At 46.6% G+C, this 27771-nt stretch overlaps 1 protein-coding gene across 13 annotated transcripts in view; it reads right to left on the reverse strand.

The window, feature by feature from the left end:
• The window catches only part of ctnnd1 (catenin (cadherin-associated protein), delta 1), a 54582-nt gene that overhangs the window by 15263 nt on the left and 11548 nt on the right, over positions 1 to 27771 (reverse strand). For 4 of the 13 annotated variants that reach the window (XM_042315901.1, XM_042315907.1, XM_042315906.1 and 1 more), the window contains exons 2-17: positions 26539 to 26681; positions 24808 to 24888; positions 24519 to 24644; positions 24040 to 24329; positions 23848 to 23932; positions 23566 to 23756; positions 21928 to 22038; positions 20733 to 20871; positions 10580 to 10802; positions 9004 to 9199; positions 7951 to 8068; positions 7770 to 7814; positions 5635 to 5746; positions 4473 to 4490; positions 3940 to 3999; positions 3416 to 3543 (exon numbers count right to left, since the gene is read on the reverse strand). In XM_042315901.1, the coding sequence (XP_042171835.1) occupies positions 3416 to 3543; positions 3940 to 3999; positions 4473 to 4490; positions 5635 to 5746; positions 7770 to 7814; positions 7951 to 8068; positions 9004 to 9199; positions 10580 to 10802; positions 20733 to 20871; positions 21928 to 22038; positions 23566 to 23756; positions 23848 to 23932; positions 24040 to 24329; positions 24519 to 24644; positions 24808 to 24888; positions 26539 to 26676 (2061 nt within the window). In that variant the 5' untranslated portion in view covers positions 26677 to 26681. The remainder of the gene's footprint in view (positions 1 to 3415; positions 3544 to 3939; positions 4000 to 4472; positions 4491 to 5634; positions 5747 to 7769; positions 7815 to 7950; positions 8069 to 9003; positions 9200 to 10579; positions 10803 to 20732; positions 20872 to 21927; positions 22039 to 23565; positions 23757 to 23847; positions 23933 to 24039; positions 24330 to 24518; positions 24645 to 24807; positions 24889 to 26538; positions 26682 to 27771) is intronic. The other 9 variants (XM_042315908.1, XM_042315909.1, XM_042315910.1 and 6 more) reach the window with 6 other exon arrangements.

The raw sequence follows: 27771 nt of genomic DNA on the forward strand, positions 1-27771 counted from the left end.
CAATTATACCACTCATACTGAGAGAGAGAGAGAGAATACATAGAGAGCCCATACTGAGACAGAGAGAGAGAATACATAGAGATCAATTATACCGCCCATACTGAGACAGAGAGAATACATAGAGATCAATTATACCACTCATACTGAGACAGAGAGAGAGAGAATACATAGAGATCAATTATACCACTCATACTGAGACAGAGAGAGAGAGAATACATAGAGATCAATTATACCACTCATACTGAGACAGAGAGAGAGAGAATACATAGAGATCAATTATACCACTCATACTGAGACAGAGAGAATACATAGAGATCAATTATACCGCCCATACTGAGACAGAGAGAGAGAGAATACATAGAGATCAATTATACCACTCATACTGAGACAGAGAGAATACATAGAGATCAATTATACCACTCATACTGAGACAGAGAGAATACATAGAGATCAATTATACCGCCCATACTGAGACAGAGAGAGAGAGAATACATAGAGATCAATTATACCACTCATACTGAGACAGAGAGAGAGAGAATACATAGAGATCAATTATACCACTCATACTGAGACAGAGAGAATACATAGAGATCAATTATACCGCCCATACTGAGAGAGAGAGAGAGAATACATAGAGATCAATTATACCACCCATACTGAGACAGAGAGAGAGAGAATACATAGAGATCAATTATACCACTCATACTGAGACAGAGAGAGAGAGAATACATAGAGATCAATTATACCGCCCATACTGAGACAGAGAGAGAGAGAATACATAGAGATCAATTATACCGCCCATACTGAGACAGAGAGAGAGAGAATACATAGAGATCAATTATACCGCCCATACTGAGACAGAGAGAGAGAGAATACATAGAGATCAATTATACCGCCCATACTGAGACAGAGAGAGAGAGAATACATAGAGATCAATTATACCACTCATACTGAGACAGAGAGAGAATACATAGAGATCAATTATACCGCCCATACTGAGACAGAGAGAGAGAGAATACATACAGATCAATTATACCACTCATACTGAGACAGAGAGAGAGAGAATACATACAGATCAATTATACCACCCATACTGAGACAGAGAGAGAGAGAATACATAGAGATCAATTATACCGCCCATACTGAGACAGAGAGAGAGAGAATACATAGAGATCAATTATACCACTCATACTGAGACAGAGAGAGAGAGAATACATAGAGATCAATTATACCACTCATACTGAGACAGAGAGAGAGAGAATACATAGAGATCAATTATACCGCCCATACTGAGACAGAGAGAGAGAGAATACATACAGATCAATTATACCGCCCATACTGAGACAGAGAGAGAGAATACATAGAGATCAATTATACCACTCATACTGAGACAGAGAGAGAGAGAATACATAGAGATCAATTATACCGCCCATACTGAGACAGAGAGAGAATACATAGAGATCAATTATACCACTCATACTGAGACAGAGAGAGAGAGAATACATAGAGATCAATTATACCACTCATACTGAGACAGAGAGAGAGAGAATACATAGAGATCAATTATACCACTCATACTGAGACAGAGAGAGAGAGAATACATAGAGATCAATTATACCGCCCATACTGAGACAGAGAGAGAATACATACAGATCAATTATACCGCCCATACTGAGACAGAGAGAGAATACATAGAGATCAATTATACCGCCCATACTGAGACAGAGAGAGAGAGAATACATAGAGATCAATTATACCGCCCATACTGAGACAGAGAGAGAGAGAATACATAGAGATCAATTATACCGCCCATACTGAGACAGAGAGAGAGAGAATACATAGAGATCAATTATACCGCCCATACTGAGACAGAGAGAGAGAGAATACATAGAGATCAATTATACCGCCCATACTGAGACAGAGAGAGAATACATAGAGATCAATTATACCACCATACTGAGACAGAGAGAGAATACATACAGATCAATTATACCGCCCATACTGAGACAGAGAGAGAGAGAATACATAGAGATCAATTATACCGCCCATACTGAGACAGAGAGAGAGAGAATACATAGAGATCAATTATACCACCCATACTGAGACAGAGAGAATACATAGAGATCAATTATACCACTCATACTGAGACAGAGAGAGAGAGAATACATAGAGATCAATTATACCGCCCATACTGAGACAGAGAGAGAGAGAATACATAGAGATCAATTATACCGCCCATACTGAGACAGAGAGAGAGAGAATACATAGAGATCAATTATACCGCCCATACTGAGACAGAGAGAGAGAGAATACATAGAGATCAATTATACCACCCATACTGAGACAGAGAGAGAGAGAATACATACAGATCAATTATACCGCCCATACTGAGACAGAGAGAGAGAATACATACAGATCAATGATTATTGTAGTGTATTTGTGTTCAGGAAATGGACAGACTGTTTTGAGTACTAGACTGTGGTTTAACAAGGGTCTAGAAAGGTGGTGTCTGGGTTGGAGGTGTAGTTTGTGATTATACTGTGATTGACTTACGGTCCAGGTGTAAAGGGTTTCTGTTAGAGGTCAAGTAAGGAGGCTGAAAGGGATGTGGGTCTGGTGATGGTTGTGTTTGGGTTAAACTAACAGGCCGTGGTGTCTCAAAGTGTGTGGTGGTGTTGGGTCTGATGGTGGTGGTTGTGTTAAACTAACAGGCCGTGGTGTCTCAAAGTGTGTGGTGGTGGTTGTGTTAAACTAACAGGCCGTGGTGTCTCAAGGTGTGTGGTGGTGTTGGGTCTGATGGTGGTTGTGTTAAACTAACAGGCCGTAGTGTCTCAAGGTGTGTGGTGGTGGTTGTGTTAAACTAACAGGCCGTGGTGTCTCAAGGTGTGTGGTGGTGTTGGGTCTGATGGTGGTGGTTGGGTTAAACTAACAGGCCGTGGTGTCTCAAGGTGTGTGGTGGTGTTGGGCCTGATGGTGGTTGTGTTTGGGTTAAACTAACAGCTCGTGGTGTCTCAGGCTAACAGGCCGTGGTGTCTCAAGGTGTGTGGTGGTGTTGGGCCTGGTGGTGGTTGGGTTAAACTAACAGGCCGTGGTGTCTCAAGGTGTGGTGTGGTGGTGTGTGGGCCTAACAGCTCGTGGTGTCTGGTGGTGGTGTGGGTTTGGTTGTGTTAAACTAACAGGCCGTGGTGTCTCAAGGTGTGTGGTGGTGTTGGGCCTGATGGTGGTTGTGTTAAACTAACAGGCCGTGGTGTCTCAAGGTGTGTGGTGGTGTTGGGCCTGATGGTGGTTGTGTTTGGGTTAAACTAACAGCTCGTGGTGTCTCAAGGTGTGTGGTGGTGTTGGGCCTGATGGTGGTTGTGTTAAACTAACAGGCCGTGGTGTCTCAAGGTGTGTGGTGGTGGTGTGGTTGACTCACGGTCCAGCGTCCGGCACACAGGTTCTGCACGGCTCCGGCGGAGGCTTCCAGCACGGTGGGGTTCTTACTCTCCTTCAGCAGAGAGGTGTAGACACGCACCACCTCTGGCTGGAACAACAACTCATAACCTGGAGAGACACGGAGGGGGAGGTGTTAGAAACATGGAGACATCTCATCGTCTTCTCATTTTCACCTGCACTGTTGCTGCATTCATAAATCTCAGACTTCAGTGAGTTCAGGAGATCTGGGAGCTCGGGGGGTCACATTGAATGGTCATCCAGCTCGGAATAGAGCTCGGAATTTCAGAACTGAAGATCACTGACATGATTTGACCTCGTTTCCCAGTTGTCTTGAAAGCAGCATGATTGGGGAAAAGAACTTCACAGGTGAAGACAATGTGATGGAAGCTCATTAGGCTGGCTTAGCTGTCACCTGGTCACTTCTTTCAGATCAGTACAACAGATGAGTGGACAGGAGAAACATGCATATTCCAGTCTACATGATGCCACTTTATACTGTGTTACCTTTGGCAGGTGTAGTCCTCTTTGGAATGTCAATCATATCTGCTCCGTCTTCATTTCTCCCTGCAACAGAACATCAGAACACTCAATAAACCCCGCCCACTACGGTGCTCTAGAACCTCCCGCCCACTACGGTGCTCTAGAACCCCCCCGCCCACTACGGTGCTCTAGAACCCCCCGCCCACTACGGTGCTCTAGAACCCCCGCCCCCCCGAACCCCACTACGGTGCTCTAGAACCCCCCGCCCACTACGGTGCTCTAGAACCCCCCGCCCAATACGGTGCTCTAGAACCCTCTAACCGCTATGGTTCTCTAGAACCACACAGCTCTGTGAGCCACTGAAAAAGCCACTAGGTAGGAGCACACATGCTAACACAGACTCACACACACATGCTGCACACTGTCTCTTACACACATCGTCCTCTAGGAGACGGCAGAGAGCATGTCAACGCATGCATAGAGTTAGGAGACTGACACATCATTAGCCAGTGCTAATTAATGCTCTAACCAGCAGACAAGCAGAGGTCAGAGCTTACCTTTAGAACACCAGTCATCTGTTCCACAGCAGAGAGGAGAGCAGAACGAGGGAGGATTAAATGATAGGAGGAGGAGAGAGGAAGATCATTTGAGTCAAGTGAGAACAGCAGCAGTGACCCAGCCACCAAGACACCTTTTCCCACCAAAGCACCAGCATAGATCAAATGTAGGATTAGATTAGAAACTATCGCAGCAAAAACACACCAACATACACACCAGCACAAAAGACAAACCATCAACAACACACACCAACATACACACCAGCACAAAAGACAAACCATCAACAACACACACCAACATACACACCAGCACAAAGACAAACCATCAACAACACACACCAACATCCACGCCAGCACAAAGACAAACCATCAAAACACACACCAACATACACACCAGCACAAAGACAAACCATCAACAACACACACACAAAGACAAACATCCACACCAGCACAAAGACAAACCATCAAAAACATCCACACCAGCACAAAGACAAACCATCAACAACATCCACACCAGCACAAAGACAAACCATCAACAACATCCACACCAGCACAAAGACAAACCATCAACAACATCCACACCAGCACAAAGACAAACCATCAACAACATCCACACCAGCACAAAGACAAACCATCAACAACATCCACACCAGCACAAAGACAAACCATCAACAACATCCACACCAACACAAAGACAAACCATCAACACACACCAACATCCACACCAGCACAAAGACAAACCATCAACAACATCCACACCAACACAAAGACAAACCATCAACACACACCAACATCCACACCAGCACAAAGACAAACCATCAAAAACAAAATGTCTGTTCATAAATAGAGAAACAAATCATTTCCATCACAGACACACAAACATTAAGGAGTGAGACTGAACATTCTTTAGGATGGGGGTAAATAGCATTCAACATCCCAGGCCAACCACTGGTTCTCTGCTGTCTCTCTTTCCTGCTACACTGTCACTATACTGTGTACACACACACACACACTAAAGTCAACAATTGCATCACTCTCACTCTCCATCTGCCTTCCTTCCACAGACAGATAATATAAACACTCTCTCACTCACACAGACAAGACAGACAGACAGACAGACAGACACACAGGCACCCGCGCAAACACACAGACACACACTGACCTTTGCCCCTGCGGGAGCTGAAGCGGTTGGTCTTTCCAGTGGAGGGGGCGGGGCCCTGGTTGAGGGACATGGCTTCCTGGTAGCGCTCAGCGCCCGGCACCTCCCGGTGAACCTAAGGTCAAGTCAAGTTTACAATCATATAGTATAATATTGCTTATTTAAAGACATGCTGTGAAACCTTGGTGCCTACTCAGTATGTTCTTTACCCCTCCGGCTTTGGGCTGATGTGTCAACGTGTTGTTCACACATTCAGAATAGAGGAGCAGAATTACTGTCTTAACTCAATTAGCCACGAAATCCCTAGTTTGAAAGCAACTTTTTCTGGAACTATACTGCGCCATTTTCCCCCCATGTGGGTCAGCCCCCTAGCATTTCAAGTTCTAGCCAATGAGCTTCAGCCCCTCGCGATTTGAGTGACAGCTAGTAAGATGCACACACAGCAGAGTGAGAGCTGAGGGACCACTTCTGGCTCGTGAGCGCTACTTTCACAACTGTGAACAGTGTTGTCACCATGCTAAAAGTTCAACTTCCATACGGATACCAGGTTAAGTATCACAATACTCCATACAGTACTAAAACAATACCATGGCCAAAGTCACAGAATGGCACTTGAACCAGACAGATCTTCGAGTTTTATATTAAATGTTTTATTTTTGAATGTATACGTTAATGAATGAATTATACAATCCATTTGACTTCATTTTTTAAAACTAATCTAACTACATAGCATCATGGTAATAATGTATTTGAATGGTAAATCTATTGCTAAACTGGGCAAATCAAGATGTAGTCTAGGTGTATTCACAATACAGCTGAATGCATATTGAATAGCAGCGTGACCATGAATTGAGGTAGAGCTTTCTGGCCGATTTCATGGTGCTGCAGATGAAAAAACAATCGTTTCCCTTCCATTTGGGACTTACTTTATTGTACTGATCAACAATATTTGCATAGAAGAAGCAATCTCTTTATTTGATAACAGAGTCTCTCTTTAAGACCCATGACATTATTCACACACACAGCCAGTTCAAGGCTCGAGCAAATAGGATCTTGACTGGGACAGACGTGAAGGAATAAAGGTTTTGGTCACAATCAGTGTTTTCTCAGAACAGGCCAGTGTTAGCCACGGGGAAGTGGAACAGGCCAGTGTTAGCCACGGGGAAGTGGAACAGGCCAGTGTTAGCCACGGGAAGTGGAACAGGCCAGTGTTAGCCACGGGGAAGTGGAAGTGGAACAGGCCAGTGTTGGAACAGGCCAGTGTTAGCCACGGGAAGTGGAACAGGCCAGTGTTAGCCACGGGGAAGTGGAACAGGCCAGTGTTAGCCAGGCCAGTGTTAGGGGAAGTGGAACAGGCCAGTGTTAGCCACGGGGAAGTGGAACAGGCCAGTGTTAGCCACAGGCCAGTGTTAGGGGAAGTGGAACAGGCCAGTGTTAGCCACGGGGAAGTGGAACAGGCCAGCCGGGGAAGTGGAAGGCCAGGCCCAGTGTTAGCCACGGGGAAGTGGAACAGGCCAGTGTTAGCCACGGGGAAGTGGAACAGGCCAGTGTTAGCCACGGGGAAGTGGAACAGGCCAGTGTTAGCCACGGGGGAAGTGGAACAGGCCTGTGTTAGCCACGGGGAAGTGGAACAGGCCAGTGTTAGCCACGGGGAAGTGGAACAGGCCAGTGTTAGCCACGGGGAAGTGGAACAGGCCAGTGTTAGCCACGGGGAAGTGGAACAGGCTAGTGTTAGCCACGGGGAAGTGGAACAGGCTAGTGTTAGCCACGGGGAAGTGGAACAGGCTAGTGTTAGCCATGGGGAAGTGGAGTGGGCACCGTGCTCTCACGTCATAAGGGGACCTCGGCTGCGCTGATAAACTAACTTGATCCTCTCTCAATCAGTAGATGACGTGACACTCATTTGACAGAAGTACCTTTATCTAGGACCGAACTGTTTGTCATGTGCTGCTATCGGAAAAAGTACAGAAGTTTGGGTATACCATGCAACAATAAGAACTACTGGCTAAAAAGTCTACAGAAGTACCAGAGAATCTCTTTAAAGTACAATTCAAAAGGTCACAACACAATACTAAAAAGGCAGGATGAAACACTGTAGAAAGAAACAGAAAGGACAACAATATAAACTACAACAATACCTGATAGGACAGATTCCTCAGCAGACACATACTGTTCTCTATCAGCTGGAGACAGACAGGGAGGGTGAGGGAGGGAGAGAGGGGGGGATAAGACAAAGGAAAAGGAGAACAGGATTAAAATACATGCGGACACAATCAAAGTTCAGGATCACAAGATAAAACTGCAGTGTGTGCTGCACACCTTGTTGTCCACGTCTTTCAGGTTGATCTGTGATTGGACAATGTACATGAGCGAGTCGACCAATCCTGTGCACTCTCTCAGCTTCCTCCTGGCCTCACTGCGCTCTGAGCTCACGTTCCTGTTTTAGAGAGAGCGGTGGGAGGAGAGGTAGAGAAGGTGTGTGAGAAAAAACAAACAAGCAATACAGAAACAGGGGAAATGGGCAGAGACCAAGAGACACAGAGAGAGAGGGAGGAATGAGAGTGGCTACAATCAGTGGAAGGATTCCAGCACACAACCATGAGTAATAAAACACTGAGTGGTCCTATGTCAGTGTGTTGCAGAGACTGAAAGTCTGAAAGCGTGTGGCCACGTCCCAAAAAGCACCCTATTCTCTATGTGGTGCACTAATGTTAGGGATGCCCATATAGGGGATAGGGGGCAATTTAGGATGCAAGCCTGTGGTTGTTAAACTGCAGTCGAGTGAGAGGACAGTGAGATCGTAGATTAGGTTACTGGGCCAGTCATTGTGTTGTAGCCTGCCTTTAACAGAGACAGACACACCCACTGGGGAACACAGCACATTCCCACTCTGCCCTACCTTCTGGGAATTCCTCAGGCACACCTGTACAGACATGCACACACACACACACACTGCAAGACCAACACACAGCTACCAGTCACTAAATGGACGATACATTACTGTTTCATGGCTGGCTGACACATCTTCAATACTGGTATGTATTTTTACAATATCGTCTATCATGATATTTTGATACAGTGCCCAAGTTCAAATGAAAAGTTTGACAAATTGGACGACTTCACAGTCAGTTTGGTCCTAGCTGGGTTGAGTATAAAACCATCAGAATGGAAAAAGACCAATAAAATCATTAAGAATTAATATGTTGCAATTCTACGGTCGATGTTGAAGCATAAAACATATTTACAACTTTTATTATTCAGAAACTTTAAAATACCGTAAAAAATGAGAAACATATTGTGATATGATATTACGGCCATATCACCCTCTTTTTCCTCCCACTGTACAATCCATCCCTCTCTCCCTCTCCGTACCTCAGGCAGCCAGCTGTGTTGGTGAGGGACGTCTCCCACTCCAGATGTCGTGGTTTGAGGTTCTCCTCTCCTCCTGCCTCGTTCCCTCTCTCCCAGCCCGAGTGAGCTACCATCACCTCGTCTGAGAGGGCGTGCAGGGCGTGGTCAACGATCTCCATCTTCACTGAGTCGTGAGACGACAAGTTCCACAGCGTGCCTGAGGAAGAGGGTGATGGATTATCATCATCACCACCACCACACACTATCGTCTCCCACTTACCGCAGTAGTACACTAGTAGTAACCGCAGTAGTACACTAGTAGTAACCGCAGTAGTATTACCTGTGATAGTATCGGTCAGGTCCTGGTCTCTGGTCTTCCGCAGTAGTACACTAGTAGTCACCGCAGTAGTACACTAGTAGTCACCGCAGTAGTACACTAGTAGTACACTAGTAGTCACCGCAGTAGTACACTAGTAGTCACGCAGTAGCAGTAGTACACTAGTAGTCACCGCAGTAGTACACTAGTAGTCACCGCAGTAGTACACTAGTAGTCGCAGTAGTACACTAGTAGTCACCGCAGTAGTACACTAGTAGTCACCGCAGTAGTACACTAGTAGTCACCGCAGTAGTACACTAGTAGTCACCGCAGTAGTACACTAGTAGTACACTAGTAGTCACCGCAGTAGTACACTAGTAGTACACTAGTAGTCACCGCAGTAGTACACTAGTAGTACACTAGTAGTCACCGCAGTAGTACACTAGTAGTACACTAGTAGTCACCGCAGTAGTACACTAGTAGTCACAGTAGTACACTAGTAGTCACCGCAGTAGTACACTAGTAGTACACTAGTAGTCACCGCAGTAGTACACTAGTAGTCACCGCAGTAGTACACTAGTAGTCACCGCAGTAGTACACTAGTAGTCACCGCAGTAGTACACTAGTAGTAACCGCAGTAGTACACTAGTAGTAACCGCAGTAGTACACTAGTAGTAACTGCAGTAGTACACTAGTAGTAACCGAGTAGTACACTAGTAGTCAGTAGTCCTAGGTCTCAGTAGTACACTTAAGGTCCTGGTCTCTGGTCTTCCTCAGTAGTACACTAGTAGTAACAACAGTAGTATTACCTGTGATAGTATCGGTCAGGTCCTGGTCTCTGGTCTTCCTCAGTAGTACACAGTAGTATTACCTGTGATAGTATCGGTCAGGTCCTGGTCTCTGGTCTTCCTCAGTAGTACACTAGTAGTAACAACAGTAGTATTACCTGTGATAGTATCGGTCAGGTCCTGGTCTCTGGTCTTCCTCAGTAGTACACTAGTAGTAACCGCAGTAGTATTACCTGTGATAGTATCGGTCAGGTCCTGGTCTCTGGTCTTCCTCAGTAGTACACTAGTAGTAACCGCAGTAGTATTACCTGTGATAGTATCGGTCAGGTCCTGGTCTCTGGTCTTCCTCAGTAGTAACAACAGTAGTATTACCTGTGATAGTATCGGTCAGGTCCTGGTCTCTGGTCTTCCTCAGTAGTACACTAGTAGTAACCGCAGTAGTACACTAGTAGTAACCGCAGTAGTACACTAGTAGTAACAACAGTAGTATTACCTGTGATAGTATCGGTCAGGTCCTGGTCTCTGGTCTTCCTCAGCAGTCTGACCAGGGCCGGTACTCCATCACAGTTCTTGATGGCGATCTTATTGTCAGGGTCTCGTCCGTAAGAGATGTTTTTGAGCGCTCCGCAGGCGGCGTGGTGGACCTCCTTCTTAGGGTTGTCTAACATGGACACCAGGGATGGGATACCTTTCATACGACGGACATCTGTCTTCACCTGGAGGGGGGAGAGGGGGAGAGAAGGGGGAGGGAACGAGGAGAGGGGAAGGGGGGGAGAGGAGAGAGAGAGGGAGAGGGAGAGAGAGAGGGGAGAGGGAACGAGAGAGAGAGGAGAGGGGAGAGGAGGAGAGAGGGAGAGGGAAGGAGGAGAGGAGAGGGAAGGAGGAGAGGAGAGGAGAGGAGAGGAGGGAGGGAGGAGAGGGAAGGAGGAGAGGAGAGGGAAGGAGGAGAGGAGAGGAAGGAGGAGAGGAGAGGAGGAGGAGGAGAGGAGAGGAAGGAGAGGAGAGAGGAGAGGGAAGGAGGAGAGGAGAGGGAACGAGGAGGAGGGAGGGAGAGGGAAGGGAGGAGAGGAGAGGGAAGGAGGAGAGGAGAGGGAACGAGGAGAGGGAGAGGGAAGGGGGAGAGAGGAGAGGGAGAGGGAAGGGGGAGAGAGGGGAGGTAAAGCAGAGAGGGAATGAGGGATGAGGTGTTGGTGGTTGTGTGTTGCTCTCATTCTGACATGAAAGACAGTAGCTAGGTAGCCTGCAGCATGGTTGTGTTTGACTAGATAAAGGGTGCGTGGGTAATCAAATCTAATTTTATTCCTCACATGCTTCATAAACAACAAGTGTAGACTAACAGTGAAATGCTTACTTACGGGCCCTTCCCAACAATGCAGACAGAGAAAATAGGAAAAATGATAGAAAAGTAACACTTAATAACAAAAGTATATAAATACATAATGAGTAATGATAACATGGCTATATAAACAGGGACCAGTATGGAGTCGATGTGCAGGGGTACGAGGTAATTGAGATAGATATGCAAGGGGCTTTAAGGCTGTGGGTGTGAAGGTGAGGTGCTGCAGGTTCTGTTTGTGTATATAAACTAAGTGTGTATAGATAAAGATATGACCTTGTCGTTCTTAAAGGTGAGGTGCTATAGGTGTATATATTACCTTGTGTACACACACACACACACACACTTGGCTTTAATACACACGAGTGAGTGAAGTGGGGGATGTTCTGCCCATGCAACCCAGATTGCTATGTCACTAGTAGTGTTTGTAGTTGAGTGAGTGACTGACCATGAGAGAGAAGTGGGGATGTATTTCCGTGTCAAATAAAATAAATGTTTATTCGTCACATGATTGGGGTAATGTCACGTCTACTCGCGCTCCTCTCTGGCGCTTGTTGTCACCAGTGTAGTCATTACACACACCAGCCACCATCGTTACGCGCACCTGCACTTCATGATACTCCATGACCTCCCTGATGACCTCCCCTATCGGTCACTCCCTTGTGTTCCTTCCCCAGGCCTTATTGTTTCTGTTTATATGTTCCCTGTCTGAACGCTACTCGTGTTCCTGGTTTTGTTCCATATAATTAGAGTTTACCCTATTCATCTATGACAAATATAATTAGAGTTTACCCTATTCATCTATGACAAATATAATTAGAGTTTACCCTATTCATCTATGACAAATATAATTAGAGTTTAGCCTATTCATCTATGACAAGTATAATTAGAGTTTACCCTTTCATCCGTGTCTGGTGTTCGCTAGTTACTGGCTAGATGGGTCTTCAGTTAGCATGGAACAAAGGGAGGGGGGTCTCTTTCAAAACATCTAGTTACTGGCTAGATGGGTCTTCAGTCAGCATGGAACATAGGGAGTGGCTAGGGGGGTCTCTTTCAAAACATCTAGTTACTGGCTAGATGGGTCTTCAGTCAGCATGGAACAAAGGGAGGGGGGTCTCTTTCAAAACAACTAGTTACTGGCTAGATGGGTCTTCAGTCAGCATGGAACAAAGGGAGGGGGGGGTCTCTTTCAAAACATCTAGTTACTGGCTAGATGGGTCTTCAGTCAGCATGGAACAAAGGGAGGGTCTCTTTCAAAACATCTGTCAGTGCTGCTGTGAACCACATCAAAATACATTCTAAACGGGAGATGTATATAAAATATATATATAAACATATAATTGATGCAATATTGTTTGAGGTTCTTTGTGTTTCACCACATTTGCTTGAGGTGATTTTACTGCAACGCTGCATCCAAGTTGCTTGACAAAGGCTTTTCAAAGAGCTGTCAGTCAAGGCCAGCTCATGAATATAAGCTCCACGCCCACTCAGCCGGTCTTTTCAAACTTCCTGGTATTTAGCCAAGAGAGACAAAGTGCTTTTCAGAATGACTGTTCAGGACTTTTAAATAATTGACTTTGTGGTTTCAGAATTTCTGCAGACAAGCTGACTGCAGTGATGACGTTCTAGAAGGTGTCAAGGAAGAAGAGGTGTGGTGGTTGTATCGCCAGCAAACAGGTGCCGTCCTACGACGACATTCAGCGAGTCATCCACTACAACAACACTTTGACAGATGTCCACGCGATGCCACTCTCAGGATGGACACCTGGATTTAAGAGGCCAGACATCCGAGTGATGCCGCTCTCAGGATGGACCCCTGGATTTAAGAGGCCAGACATCCGAGTGATGCCGCTCTCAGGATGGACCCCTGGATTTAAGAGGCCAGACATCCGAGTGATGCCGCTCTCAGGATGGACCCCTGGATTTAAGAGGCCAGACATCCGAGTGATGCCGCTCTCAGGATGGACCCCAGGATTTAAGAGGCCAGACATCCGAGTGATGCCGACATTTCAGACCTTCTGTGTGGCCCAAGTGCAAAACTTTGATGCGTGATCATGGCGAGTGCTTCCCTAAACCTTCACACTTATATTTGTATGGAACGTTGAACAGCTCAAACCAGTGGACCAGTGGAAAAGACTAACCAAAGCCCACATGAATCAGCCCCAGAGAGACGGTCAGTCTGTACTCTTGTGCCGTGCGTTCATATGGTCTTTACTGTGTCTCCTTTTAGTTGCTGCATAGAGACCAGAGATGCCTCTGACCCGTATCACCTCTCAACCCCTCCATCCCCTTCTCTGGTTTAGCACTTCTCAGATGTTGTTTACTCTGTGTAACCGTCATGGGTGTCAGGGTCCTTGGTTTGAGAGAGGGTCATTTGGTCACATCTGCATGTGCTGTCCCCAGGGACGTTGTCACACGGGGAAAATGTGTTTGAATATAGCCTACACACATTCTCTGTGACATGGAATTATAAGAGATATTATTGAACGTGGCAACTGATTCATTATTTATCCTCCCAAGCCTCTCCGAATGGAATCTGACTTGGAAAGACTAAAGGTCACAACCATAATATGTGCAGGGACGACATGGGATGTGCACGTGTGTGTGTGTGTGTGTGTACATGTTCAAACACGTGCACGCCGCATGTAGTCTTTGCATATGTTATGGCTGTGACCTTTAGCCTTTCCAAGTGATTCTCTGTCATGTATGTACCAGTGTGAACATAAGTGAATGTAGCCAATGCATTCTGTTGCTTGTATGTGTACAAATGTGGCCACGTTTACATGTGTATGCAACAACGATGCAGACAGACACTGTCTGTAGAGTTACTGCATTTCATGTTTTGTGTTTTCGTTTTCATTATTTGAATAAAGTTCTTAAAAGTAACTGCAAACTTTGACCTAGTTTCTCTGAAAAACATGGTGTGGGGACTCAACATGTAATGACATGCAACTGGTTGGATATTTGGAGTAGAGATCATGTTGGCCTCATTACAAACTCCCATTCTCTTCTTTCCAGCACTGTCTAAAACACCAAATGGTTTTGAGGTCAATGTGACTGATTATCATAGAGCAAGTCACATATTACCTTGTCGTTCTTAACTTCTTGGATATAGGGGGCGCTCTTTTAATTTATGGATAAAAAAACGTGCCCGTTTTAAGCGCAATATTTTGTCACGAAAAGATACTCGACTATGCATATAATTGGCAGCTTTGGAAAGAAAACACTCTAAGGTTTCCAAAACTGCAAAGATATTATCTGTGAGTGCCACAGAACTCATGCTACAGGCGAAACCAAGATGAAACCTCAAACAGGAAATCAGCAGAATTTCTGAGGCTCTGTTTTCCATTGTCTCCTTATATGGCTGTGAATGCGCCGGGAATGAGCCTGCCCTTTCTATCGTCTCTCCAAGGTGTCTGCAGCATTGTGACGTATTTGTAGGCATATCATTGGAAGATTGGCCATAAGAGACTACATTTACCACGCGTCCGCCCGGTGTCCTTTGTCTAAATTGGTGCGTAATCTTCAACTGGAGGCATTTTCCATTGAGATTCAGAGGAGAACGCACACTTCCACGAACGATATATCATCGAAGAGATATGTGAAAAACACCTTGAGGATTGGTTCTAAACAACGTTTGCCATGTTTCAGTCGATATTATGGAGTTAATTTGGAAAAAAGTTTGGCGTTTTGAAGACTGAATTTTCGTTTTTTTTTTGGTAGCCAAACGTGACGCACCAAACGGAGTAATTTCTCCTAAACAAATCATCTTTCAGGAAAAACGGAGCATTTGCTATCTAACTGAGAGTTTATTTTAATTTTATTTATTTTACCTTTATTTAACCAGGTAGGCAAGTTGAGAACAAGTTCTCATTTACAATTGCGACCTGGCCAAGATAAAGCAAAGCAGTTCGACAGATACAACGACACAGAGTTACACATGGAGTAAAACAAACATACAGTCAATAATACAGTATAAACAAGTCTATATACAATGTGAGCAAATGAGGTGAGAAGGGAGGTAAAGGCAAAAAAGGCCATGGTGGCAAAGTAAATACAATATAGCAAGTAAAACACTGGAATGGTAGTTTTGCAATGGAAGAATGTGCAAAGTAGAAATAAAAATAATGGGGTGCAAAGGAGCAAAATAAAAAATAAATAAAAATTAAATACAGTTGGGAAAGAGGTAGTTGTTTGGGCTAAATTATAGGTGGGCTATGTACTGGTGCAGTAATCTATGAGCTGCTCTGACAGTTGGTGCTTAAAGCTAGTGAGGGAGATAAGTGTTTCCAGTTTCAGAGATTTTTGTAGTTCGTTCCAGTCATTGGCAGCAGAGAACTGGAAGGAGAGGCGGCCAAAGAAAGAATTGGTTTTGGGGGTGACTAGAGAGATATACCTGCTGGAGCGTGTGCTACAGGTGGGAGATGCTATGGTGACCAGCGAGCTGAGATAAGGGGGACTTTACCTAGCAGGGTCTTGTAGATGACATGGAGCCAGTGGGTTTGGCGACGAGTATGAAGCGAGGGCCAGCCAACGAGAGCGTACAGGTCGCAATGGTGGGTAGTATATGGGGCTTTGGTGATAAAACGGATTGCACTGTGATAGACTGCATCCAATTTGTTGAGTAGGGTATTGGAGGCTATTTTGTAAATGACATTGCCAAAGTCGAGGACTGGTAGGATGGTCAGTTTTACAAGGGTATGTTTGGCAGCATGAGTGAAGGATGCTTTGTTGCGAAATAGGAAGCCAATTATAGATTTAACTTTGGATTGGAGATGTTTGATATGGGTCTGGAAGGAGAGTTTACAGTCTAACCAGACACCTAAGTATTTGTAGTTGTCCACGTATTCTAAGTCAGAGCCGTCCAGAGTAGTGATGTTGGACAGGCTGGTAGGTGCAGGTAGCGATCGGTTGAAGAGCATGCATTTAGTTTTACTTGTATTTAAGAGCAATTGGAGGCCACGGAAGGAGAGTTGTATGGCATTGAAGCTTGCCTGGAGGGTTGTTAACACAGTGTCCAAAGAAGGGCCGGAAGTATACAGAATGGTGTCGTCTGCGTAGAGGTGGATCAGGGACTCACCAGCAGCAAGAGCGACCTCATTGATGTATACAGAGAAGAGAGTCGGTCCAAGAATTGAACCCTGTGGCACCCCCATAGAGACTGCCAGAGGTCCGGACAGCAGACCCTCCGATTTGACACACTGAACTCTATCAGAGAAGTAGTTGGTGAACCAGACGAGGCAATTATTTGAGAAACCAAGGCTGTCGAGTCTGCCGATGAGGATGTGGTGATTGACAGAGTCGAAAGCCTTGGCCAGATCAATGAATACGGCTGCACAGTAATGTTTCTTATCGATGGCGGTTAAGATATCGTTTAGGACCTTGAGCGTGGCTGAGGTGCACCCATGACCAGCTCTGAAACCAGATTGCATAGCAGAGAAGGTATGGTGAGATTCGAAATGGTCGGTAATCTGTTTGTTGGCTTGGCTTTCGAAGACCTTAGAAAGGCACGGTAGGATAGATATAGGTCTGTAGCAGTTTGGGTCAAGAGTGTCCCCCCCTTTGAAGAGGGGGATGACCGCAGCTGCTTTCCAATCTTTGGGAATCTCAGACGACACGAAAGAGAGGTTGAACAGGCTAGTAATAGGGGTGGCAACAATTTCGGCAGATAATTTTAGAAAGAAAGGGTCCAGATTGTCTAGCCCGGCTGATTTGTAGGGGTCCAGATTTTGCAGCTCTTTCAGAACATCAGCTGAATGGATTTGGGAGAAGGAGAAATGGGGAAGGCTTGGGCGAGTTGCTGTTGGGGGTGCAGTGCTGTTGTCCGGGATAGGAGTAGCCAGGTGGAAAGCATGGCCAGCCGTAGAAAAATGCTTATTGAAATTCTCAATTATGGTGGATTTATCATTGGTGACAGTGTTTCCTATCTTCAGTGCAGTGGGCAGCTGGGAGGAGGTGTTCTTATTCTCCATGGACTTTACAGTGTCCCAGAACTTTTTGAGTTAGTGTTGCAGGAAGCAAATTTCTGCTTGAAAAAGCTAGCCTTGGCTTTTCTAACTGCCTGTGTATAATGGTTTCTAGCTTCCCTGAACAGCTGCATATCACGGGGCTGTTCGATGCTAATGCAGAACGCCATAGGATGTTTTTGTGTTGGTTAAGGGCAGTCAGGTCTGGGGAGAACCAAGGGCTATATCTGTTCCTGGTTCTAAATTTCTTGAATGGGGCATGTTTATTTAAGATGGTTAGGAAGGCATTTAAAAAAAATATCCAGGCATCCTCTACTGACGGGATGAGATCAATATCCTTCCAGGATACCCCGGCCAGGTCGATTAGAAAGGCCTGCTCGCAGAAGTGTTTCAGGGAGCGTTTTACAGTGATGAGTGGAGGTCGTTTGACCGCTGACCCATTACGGATGCAGGCAATGAGGCAGTGATCGCTGAGATCTTGGTTGAAGACAGCAGAGGTGTATTTAGAGGGGAAGTTGGTTAGGATGATATCTATGAGGGTGCCCGTGTTTAAGGCTTTGGGGAGGTACCTGGTAGGTTCATTGATAATTTGTGTGAGATTGAGGGCATCAAGTTTAGATTGTAGGATGGCTGGGGTGTTAAGCATGTTCCAGTTTAGGTCACCTAGCAGCACGAACTCTGAAGATAGATGGGGGGCAATCAGTTCACATATGGTGTCCAGAGCACAGCTGGGGGCAGAGGGTGGTCTATAGCAGGTGGCAACGGTGAGAGACTTGTTTTTAGAGAGGTGGATTTTTAAAAGTAGAAGTTCAAATTGTTTGGGTACAGACCTGGATAGTAGGACAGAACTCTGCAGGCTATCTTTGCAGTAGATTGCAACACCGCCACCTTTGGCAGTTCTATCTTGTCTGAAAATGTTGTAGTTTGGAATTAAAATTTCTGAATTTTTGGTGGTCTTCCTAAGCCAGGATTCAGACACAGCTAGAACATCCGGGTTGGCTGAGTATGCTAAAGCAGTGAATAGAACAAACTTAGGGAGGAGGCTTCTAATGTTAACATGCATGAAACCAAGGCTATTACGGTCACAGAAGTCATCAAAAGAGAGCGCCTGGGAAATAGGAGTGGAGCTAGGCACTGCAGGGCCTGGATTCACCTCTACATCGCCAGAGGGACATAGGAGGAGTAGAATAAGGGTACGGCTAAAAGCTATGAGAATTGGTCGTCTAGAACGTCTGGAACATAGAGTAAAAGGAGGTTTCTGGGGGCGATAAAATAGCATCAAGGTATAATGTACAGACAAATGTATGGTAGGATGTGAATACAGTGGAGGTAAACCTAGGTATTGAGTGATGAAGAGAGAGATATTGTCTCTAGAAACATCATTGAAACCAGGAGATGTCATTGCATGTGTGGGTGGTGGAACATAGGTTGGATAAGGTATAGTGAGCAGGACTAGAGGCTCTACAGTGAAATAAGCCAATAAACACTAACCAGAACAGCAATGGACAAGACATATTGACATTAAGGAGAGGCATGCTTAGTCGAGTGATCAACAGGGTCCAGTGAGTGGAGAGGTTGGTTGGTGATTTAGACAGCTAGCCAGGCCATCGGTAGCAAGCTAGCATAGGATGGAGGTCTGTTGTTAGCCACCTCTTGCGTTCCGTCAGTAGATTAGTGGGGTTCCGTGTGGTAGAGGGGATTAATCCAAATCACACAACAACAACAACAAAAATAAAAACAATAGATATAGTTATAGAGGCCCAAGAAGAAAACATAATAATAATAAAAATAAATAAATTGAGAGAGAGAGAAATTGAGAGAGTCTCCTCATTGAAAACATCTGAAGTTCTTCAAAGGTAATGATTTTATTTGAATGATTTTCTGGTTTTTGTGAAAATGTTGCCTGCTAATGCTAACGCTAAATGCTACGCTAGGTGCGCTAGCTGTTACACAAATGCTTATTTTGCAATGGTTGAGAAGCATATTTTGAAAATCTGAGATGACAGTGTTGTTAACAAAAGGCTAAGCTTGAGAGCTAGCATATTAATTTCATTTCATTTGCGATTTTCATGAAGAGTTAACGTTGTGTTATGCTAATGAGCTGCGGGGATAATTACACTCCTGGATACAGGTTTTTTTCGTAGCTAAACGTGACGCACCAAACGGAGCGATTTCTCCTAAACAAATAATCTTTCAGGAAAAACTGAGCATTTGCTATCTAACTGAGAGTCTCCTCATTGAAAACATCTGAAGTTCTTCAAAGGTAATGATTTTATTTGAATGATTTTCTGTTTTTTGTGAAAATGTTGCCTGCTAATGCTAACGCTAAATGCTACGCTAGGTGCGCTAGCTGTTACACAAATGCTTATTTTGCAATGGTTAAGAAGCATATTTTGAAAATCTGAGATGACAGTGTTGTTAACAAAAGGCTAAGCTTGAGAGCTAGCATATTAATTTCATTTCATTTGCGATTTTCATGAATAGTTAACGTTGCGTTATGGTAATGAGCTTGAGGCTGTATTCACGATCCCGGATCCGGGATGGCTCGACGCAACAGGTTAAAAGGGGCCGCAGGTAGCCTAGAGGTTAGAGGGCTGGACTAGTAACCGAAAGGTTGCTAGATCGAATCCCCGAGCTGACAAGGTACAAATCTGCCGTTCTGCCCCTGAACAGGCAGTTAACCCACTGTTCCTAGGCTGTCATTGAAAATAAGAATTTGTTCTTACTGACTTGCCTAGTTAAATAAAGGTAAAATAAAGAAGAAAAGACTGCTTCCATCACGTGGACTGGGAGATGTTTCGTATTGCGTCAGATAACAATATTGACGAATACGCTGATTCGGTGTGCGAGTTCATTAGAACGTGCGTTGAAGATGTCGTTCCCATAGCAACGATTAAAACATTCCCTAACCAGAAACCGTGGATTGATGGCAGCATTCGTGTGAAACTGAAAGCGCAAACCACTGCTTTTAATCAGGGCAAGGTGTCTGGTAACATGACCGAATACAAACAGTGCAGCTATTCCCTCCGCAATAATTTTGCACGCCCAATTTTTCAGTTTTTGATTTGTTAAAAAAGTTTGAAATATCCAATAAATGTCGTTCCACTTCATGATTGTGTCCCACTTGTTGTTGATTCTTCACAAAAAAATACAGTTTTATATCTTTATGTTTGAAGCCTGAAATGTGGCAAAAGGTCGCAAAGTTCAAGGGGGCCGAATACTTTCGCAAGGAACTGTATATTACCTTGTCGTTCTTAAAGGTGAGGTGCTGCAGGTGTATATATATATATATATATTACCTTGTCGTTCTTAAAGGTGAGGTGCTGCAGGTGTATATATATTACCTTGTCGTTCTTAAAGGTGAGGTGCTGCAGGTATGCGGCAGCGTTGCTCTTGACGGGGTCCAGTCTGTAGTTGAGCATGGCGATGACCTCCGGCAGCTCAGGCTGTCTCCAGGAAGTGGCGGGGCCTTTCCTCAGGGTGCTGACCATTCAGGTAAGAGAATATATACATCACTTTCATCCAAAGCGACATACAGTAGTGCAGGCAAATTCCACATCTGGACCTTGAATCCAGTTCCACTGTTGAATATCATTCCTCCCTTCTAATCAGGGACTGACTTAGACCTGGGATCCCTGGTGGGTACAATTCATTATCAGGTAGAACAGGTAAACAGCAGTGGTCCGGACCAGTCCTAAAATTCACCTTTTGGTCCACCAGCCACTGTGGCAGGTAGATTTAAAGACCTACCAGCCACTCAGTTTTTTTTACCATCCAAAATATTTCCTCCCCTAAAATTACACAAACAAAACAAAAAAACAGATGTGCATGCTTTGTAATGTTTCTGAAACAATAACATGTATTACTGTTAAGAAGTAATGTGGTATATTGTTTAATTTCATTTCATTTTTAGTGACCTGACAACAAAAATGATCCCCTGCCCCTTTAAGGACAGGAGGTTACCGTGGTAACGGTAATGTTTGTCCTGTGAGATTGAGTGACAAGCAGCAGGGTTGTCTTCTCTTCTCTAACAGTTGACACTCAAACATTGAACAACAACCTAACTTGTGAACAAAACCAATATAAATAGCCAGGAAACACAAGGACAAAGTCTTACTTCAGTAGACTTCATCTTCAAGAAAATTAGACCAACTTTTGCACAAAGCTTCTAAAAATGAATTTTTCACTCATCTCCTGACACTGTGCGAGGTGGGATAGACTATAAGATTCCTAGTTCTTTGACTTTGTGTGATTCATTTACCAGCTGTGAAACAAAAACTGCAGAAATACTTTGAAAATAGCCACTGCAGCATTTAATCATACTTGACTATTTTTATTCACAGATGTGAGTGAAATGCTGGCACTGTGGAGCCCTGGCCCCCACCAACATGGCTGGTGAAACAGACATCTGACCCACCAATGACAAAATGTACCCGCGTTGGCAGGTGGTGGGTGTTCATTTTAAGCCCTGGTCCGGACCTGCAGGCTTGGATGTGAATACCCCTGATATATCTACAATACGACACCAAGGAGTCTCACCTGTCCAAGGAGGCCATGCTACCCCTCTCTCCCTGGGCCAGGGGTGCACCTCCCCAGTAGTACATGTCCCCTGCTCCACTCATGTCTCCGTCAAGAGTCCCTTCATAGCTCCTGGGAGGGGAGAGAAGAGGTAAGGGGTTAGTAGGGAGTGGACACTCCACTGGTAGGGGTTAGTAGGGAGTGGACACTCCACTGGTAGGGGTTAGTAGGGAGTGGACACTCCACTGGTAGGGGTTAGTAGGGAGTGGACACTCCACTGGTAGGGGTTAGTAGGGAGTGGACACTCCACTGGTAGGGGTTAGTAGGGAGTGGACACTCCACTGGTAGGGGTTAGTAGGGAGTGGACACTACACTGGTAGGGGTTAGTAGGGAGTGGACACTACACTGGTAGGGGTTAGTAGGGAGTGGACACTACACTGGTAGGGGTTAGTAGGGAGCGGACACTACACTGGTAGGGGTTAGTAGGGAGCGGACACTACACTGGTAGGGGTTAGTAGGGAGCGGACACTACACTGGTAGGGGTTAGTAGACACTAGGGAGCGGACACTACACTGGTAGGGGTTAGTAGGGAGCGGACACTACACTGGTAGGGGTTAGTAGGGAGTGGACACTACACTGGTAAGGGGTTAGTAGGGAGTGGACACTACACTGGTAAGGGGTTAGTAGGGAGCGGACACTACACTGGTGTTAGTGGAGTGGACACTACACTGGTAGGGGTTAGTAGGGAGTGGACACTACACTGGTAGGGGTTAGTAGGGAGCGGACACTACACTGGTAAGGGGTTAGTAGGGAGTGGACACTACACTGGTAAGGGGTTAGTAGGGAGCGGACACTACTCCTGTGCTGGAGTGGACACTACACTGGTAGGGGTTAGTAGGGAGCGGACACTCCACTGGTAGGGGTTAGTAGGGAGTGGACACTACACCGGTAAGGGGTTAGTAGGGAGTGGACACTACACTGGTAGGGGTTAGTAGGGAGTGGACACTACACTGGTAGGGGTTAGTAGGGAGCGGACACTACTCCTGTGCTGGAGTGGACACTACACTGGTAGGGGTTAGTAGGGAGTGGACACTCCACTGGTAGGGGTTAGTAGGGAGTGGACACTACACTGGTAGGGGTTAGTAGGGAGCGGACACTCCACTGGTAGGGGTTAGTAGGGAGTGGACACTACACTGGTAGGGGTTAGTAGGGAGCGGACACTCCACTGGTAGGGGTTAGTAGGGAGTGGACACTACACTGGTAGGGGTTAGTAGGGAGTGGACACTACACTGGTAGGGGTTAGTAGGGAGCGGACACTCCACTGGTAGGGGTTAGTAGGGAGCGGACACTCCACTGGTAGGGGTTAGTAGGGAGCGGACACTACACTGGTAGGGGTTAGTAGGGGGGACACTACACTGGTAGGGGTTAGTCGGGAGCGGACACTACACTGGTAGGGGTTAGTCGGGAGCGGACACTACACTGGTAGGGGTTAGTCGGGAGTGGACACTACACTGGTAGGGGTTAGTAGGGAGTGGACACTACACTGGTAGGGGTTAGTAGGGAGCGGACACTACACTGACTGAATAAACAACCAGGGATACAGAGAAGGAGACCAGACATTACAGCACACACTCCCTCCACACACACTGGGACATGTACCCTGTCCTGCGGGGCGGTCCGTGGTTGAAGGCTTGTTGGTTGCGTGGTACTGTTCCGTAGTGGATGGCTGGTCCCATGCCGTAGTCTGCCTCGTCATATCCCAGACTCCTCTGGTCATCCTCCAGACCGTATGGCTCTGGGACAAACCTCGGCATCCCAGACAGCTCCAACGCACTGCCCATACGACCCACCTGACCAATACAATATCATCACGTTAACACACATTCTGCAGTCCTGACAGCTCCAACACACTGCCAATACGACCCACTTTATTTAACACACCTGTGGCTGTGCTGCGTATGGGTCCAGCTGGTTCCTGCTGATGGCTCTGTATCCTGAGTCCAGGGTCCGGTACCCATCAGCTGGCCTGGAGGGGAGAAGTAGAGAGGAGAGGAGGGAGAAAGGAGAGGATATACCCGTTGTCTCCCAACTCTACGTCTATGGATAAAGAGACAACAGATTCACCTGTCCTACCTGTAGCGGTCGTCCATGCGTGCTCCCCTGCTCAGGCTGGCGTAGGTCTCCCCTATGGAGGGAGGGCCCTGGCGGTAGTCCTCGTACCCTCCCGGGGGTCCGTAGTGGTAGTTTCGGGGCACGGTGTTGGTGGGGTAGTCCATGGGAGGACCTGGCTGTCTGTAGACCCGCTCCATGGGGGTGGTGTAACCCCCTACACCTGTCATAGACCCCCCTCCATCCAGGGAGAGGTTGTCAGACACAGAGGGGATGACTGTACGAGTCATGGTAGTCTTCACTACCTTCTTTACCTGGGGAGAGGGGGGAGGAGAAACAGATACAACTAGGTTATTGTCAGACACGGAGGAGGTGACCTGAGCCAGGGGAGAGAGGTTAGTGTCAGACACGGAGGAGGTGACCTGAGCCAGGGGAGAGAGAGGTTAGTGTCAGACACGGAGGAGGTGACATGAGTCAGGGGAGAGAGAGGGTAAAGGTAGTACCGTAGTTTCTGTGCGGCGCGTGGTGCCATCTTCGCTGGTTTCCACGGAGATGACGGGGGGCACCTCGTGCGGGTCCTCCTCCAAGGTAACCGTCTCCTGGACGACTTGACCAGGCTCCATCCTGTACTGAAGAACGGAGACAGACACCGTTACACCCACACAATATAAACACACACACACAGATAAATGCACACTAGCAAACTTAATTAACACAGGCAAACATGTCACACACACAGATACATAGACAGTCACACAACTGACAAAGAGGAAGACATATTCCGGTACACACACAGCTTACATGTGTCCCGTTGACGTATCCCTCGTTCGGTGCGAGCCTCTCTATGTCCGCATCACAAGAAACACGCCCATTCTGTAGAGTGGAGGGGAAGACAGGAGTAGTTTACACAAGAGGACAGCGTGTGTGTGTGTATGTGTGTCAACCGCAGGGCCAGTGGCCAGGAAGGAGCAGAGTTATTCCAAACATTCAGAGGAGCAGGTTAACGCAGGACAGAAGGAGGAGAGAATGTAATGACATCAGAGCCCCAGGCTCCTTTCACACACACAGGCACCACCACATTCAACCCCAGACAACAGGCACCACCACATCCCATTCATTCAACCCCAGACAACAGGCACCACCACATCCCATTCATTCAACCCCAGACAACAGGCACCACATCCCATTCAGTCAACCCCAGACATTAAGCAGAAATACAGTAAGTACAAAGTAGCCAAACAATAAAACAATTGATGAAGCGAATGAAAAAAACAAATGAAGGACAGAATGGGGGAGACATGGAGGATGAGGAGAGACCGGTTCAGAGCAACACTGCTGCCAGCAAGACAGGAAGAGCCTCCGAGAGAGCAGGGCGTGTGAGAACCTGTCAGTGGGTTGTCAGTTGGCTGTGTGTGTGTGTGTGTGTGTGTCTCAGTGGGGTTCTCAGTGTGTGTGTGTGCCTGTCAGCTCTGTAAACAGGGTGAAGACCAGGCACATTCCAACCCTGTCTGTTCTCCAGAGATACAACACTGACTGACCAGACCAACCCTGAGAGAGGAGACTACGTGTTTACCGTGTAGTGTGTTTATAAAATGCCTGAGGGTGGGAAAATGACACACCTCAGTGTGTTTGCTTACCAGACAGTGTGTGTGTGTGTGCTCGCAAGTAATCTAAAGCTATGCGGTCACTACGTCCAGACAGGGAAGCCTGACACAGTCACAGACACTAAGCAGGAAGTGGACATGGTAAACAGTAACCTAGACCAGGGATTGGACAAAACCCAACCGGTTATGAATCAAGCGGGCAGCAGTATACTATTTGTAAACAATTAAGTGTATTTTTCCTCCTCTGTTCTCCCTTCTGCTCAGTGTACACATGAAATAAATACTGCAAATCTACTGTCTGTAATATTCTGACCTCAGGATCAGCCATGGACTGGGATCATTAACACTGAAAATACAGTATAATGTTTTATCATATGAGCCTTAGGAATGTCTTAGGGTTGACCAATGATGGCTACAGGGAGGGTTGACCAATGATGGCTACAGGGAGGGTTGACCAATGATGGCTACAGGGAGGGTTGACCAATGATGGCTACAGGGAGGGTTGACCAATGATGGCTACAGGGAGGGTTGACCAATGATGGCTACAGGAAGGGTTGACCAATGATGGCTACAGGAAGGGTTGACCAATGGAACAAAACGGGACGACGGTTGGGGTGAGGCGTTGGGTGATACCATGGGGGCTAGGATTGCACAATTCTGTGAACTTCATGCAAAATTCCACAGGTTTTCCGGAAATCCTCCAATTTCCTGCTTATTCCCTCCTGGAAGATATCGGAATGTTGCAACCCTAACGGCAGCTGTGGAGGTGACGGCATGGATAGTTACAAGGACGGTTGAACGGTGATGAAACGAGGACGAAGTGATGGAATGGGTGATACCATGATGGCTATGGGGGTGATGGATGATCCCATGAATGCTATGGGGGTGATGGGTGATCCCATGGGGGCGAGGGCTTTACCTGTAGATTGGGGGGAGGGCGTGGGAGGGTGCCTCCGCACCTTCTCTCCTCCTCCAGAGCGCGAGTCAGACGCTCAAACTGACGCTCCTGCTCCCGCACGGAGGCCAGGAGAGAGGCTGCACTCTCACACTGCTCCATTCACACTGAGTAGAGAGGACAGGGTTAAACCACATAGCACCACACTGAGTAGAGAGGACAGGGTTCAACCACATAGCACCCCACTGAGTAGAGGACAGGACAGGGTTCAACCACCTAGCACCACACTGAGTAGAGAGGACAGGGTTAAACCACCTAGCACCACTGAGTAGAGGACAGGGTTCAACCACCTAGCACCACACTGAGTAGAGGACAGGGTTCAACCACCTAGCACCACACTGAGTAGAGGACAGGGTTCAACCACCTAGCACCACACTGAGTAGAGAGGACAGGGTTCAACCACCTAGCACTGAGTAGAGAGGACAGGGTTAAACCACTGAGTAGAGAGGGGACAGGACAGGGTTCAACCACCTAGCACCACACTGAGTAGAGAGGACAGGACAGGGTTAAACCACCTAGCACCAACCAGAGAGGACCAGGGTTAAACCACCTAGCACCACACTGAGTAGAGAGGACAGGACAGGGGTTAGAGAGGACAACCACCACCTAGCACCACACTGAGTAGAGAGGACAGGACAGGGTTCAACCACCTAGCACCACACTGAGTAGAGAGGACAGGACAGGGTTCAACCACCTAGCACCACACTGAGTAGAGAGGACAGGGTTCAACCACCTAGCACCACACTGAGTAGAGAGGACAGGACAGGGTTCAACCACCTAGCACCACACTGAGTAGAGAGGACAGGACAGGGTTCAACCACCTAGCACCACACTGAGTAGAGAGGACAGGACAGGGTTCAACCACCTAGCACCACACTGAGTAGAAGTGAGGACAGGGTTCAACCACCTAGCTCCACACGGAGTAGAGAGGACATGGTTAAACCACCTAGCGCCACACGGAGTAGAGAGGACATGGTTAAACCACCTAGCACCACACTGAGTAGAGAGGACAGGGTTAAACCACCTAGCACCACACAGAGTAGAAAGGACAGGGTTAAACCACCTAGCACCACACTGAGTAGAGAGGACAGGGTTAAATCACCTAGCACCACACTGAGTAGAGAGGACAGGGTTAAATCACCTAGCACCACACTGAGTAGAGAGGACAGGGTTAAACCACCTAGCACCACACTGAGT

The sequence above is a fragment of the Oncorhynchus tshawytscha genome, unplaced genomic scaffold (genome assembly GCF_018296145.1).
Source record: "Oncorhynchus tshawytscha isolate Ot180627B unplaced genomic scaffold, Otsh_v2.0 Un_contig_10255_pilon_pilon, whole genome shotgun sequence".
In the NCBI taxonomy this organism is placed as follows: Eukaryota; Metazoa; Chordata; class Actinopteri; order Salmoniformes; family Salmonidae; genus Oncorhynchus; species Oncorhynchus tshawytscha.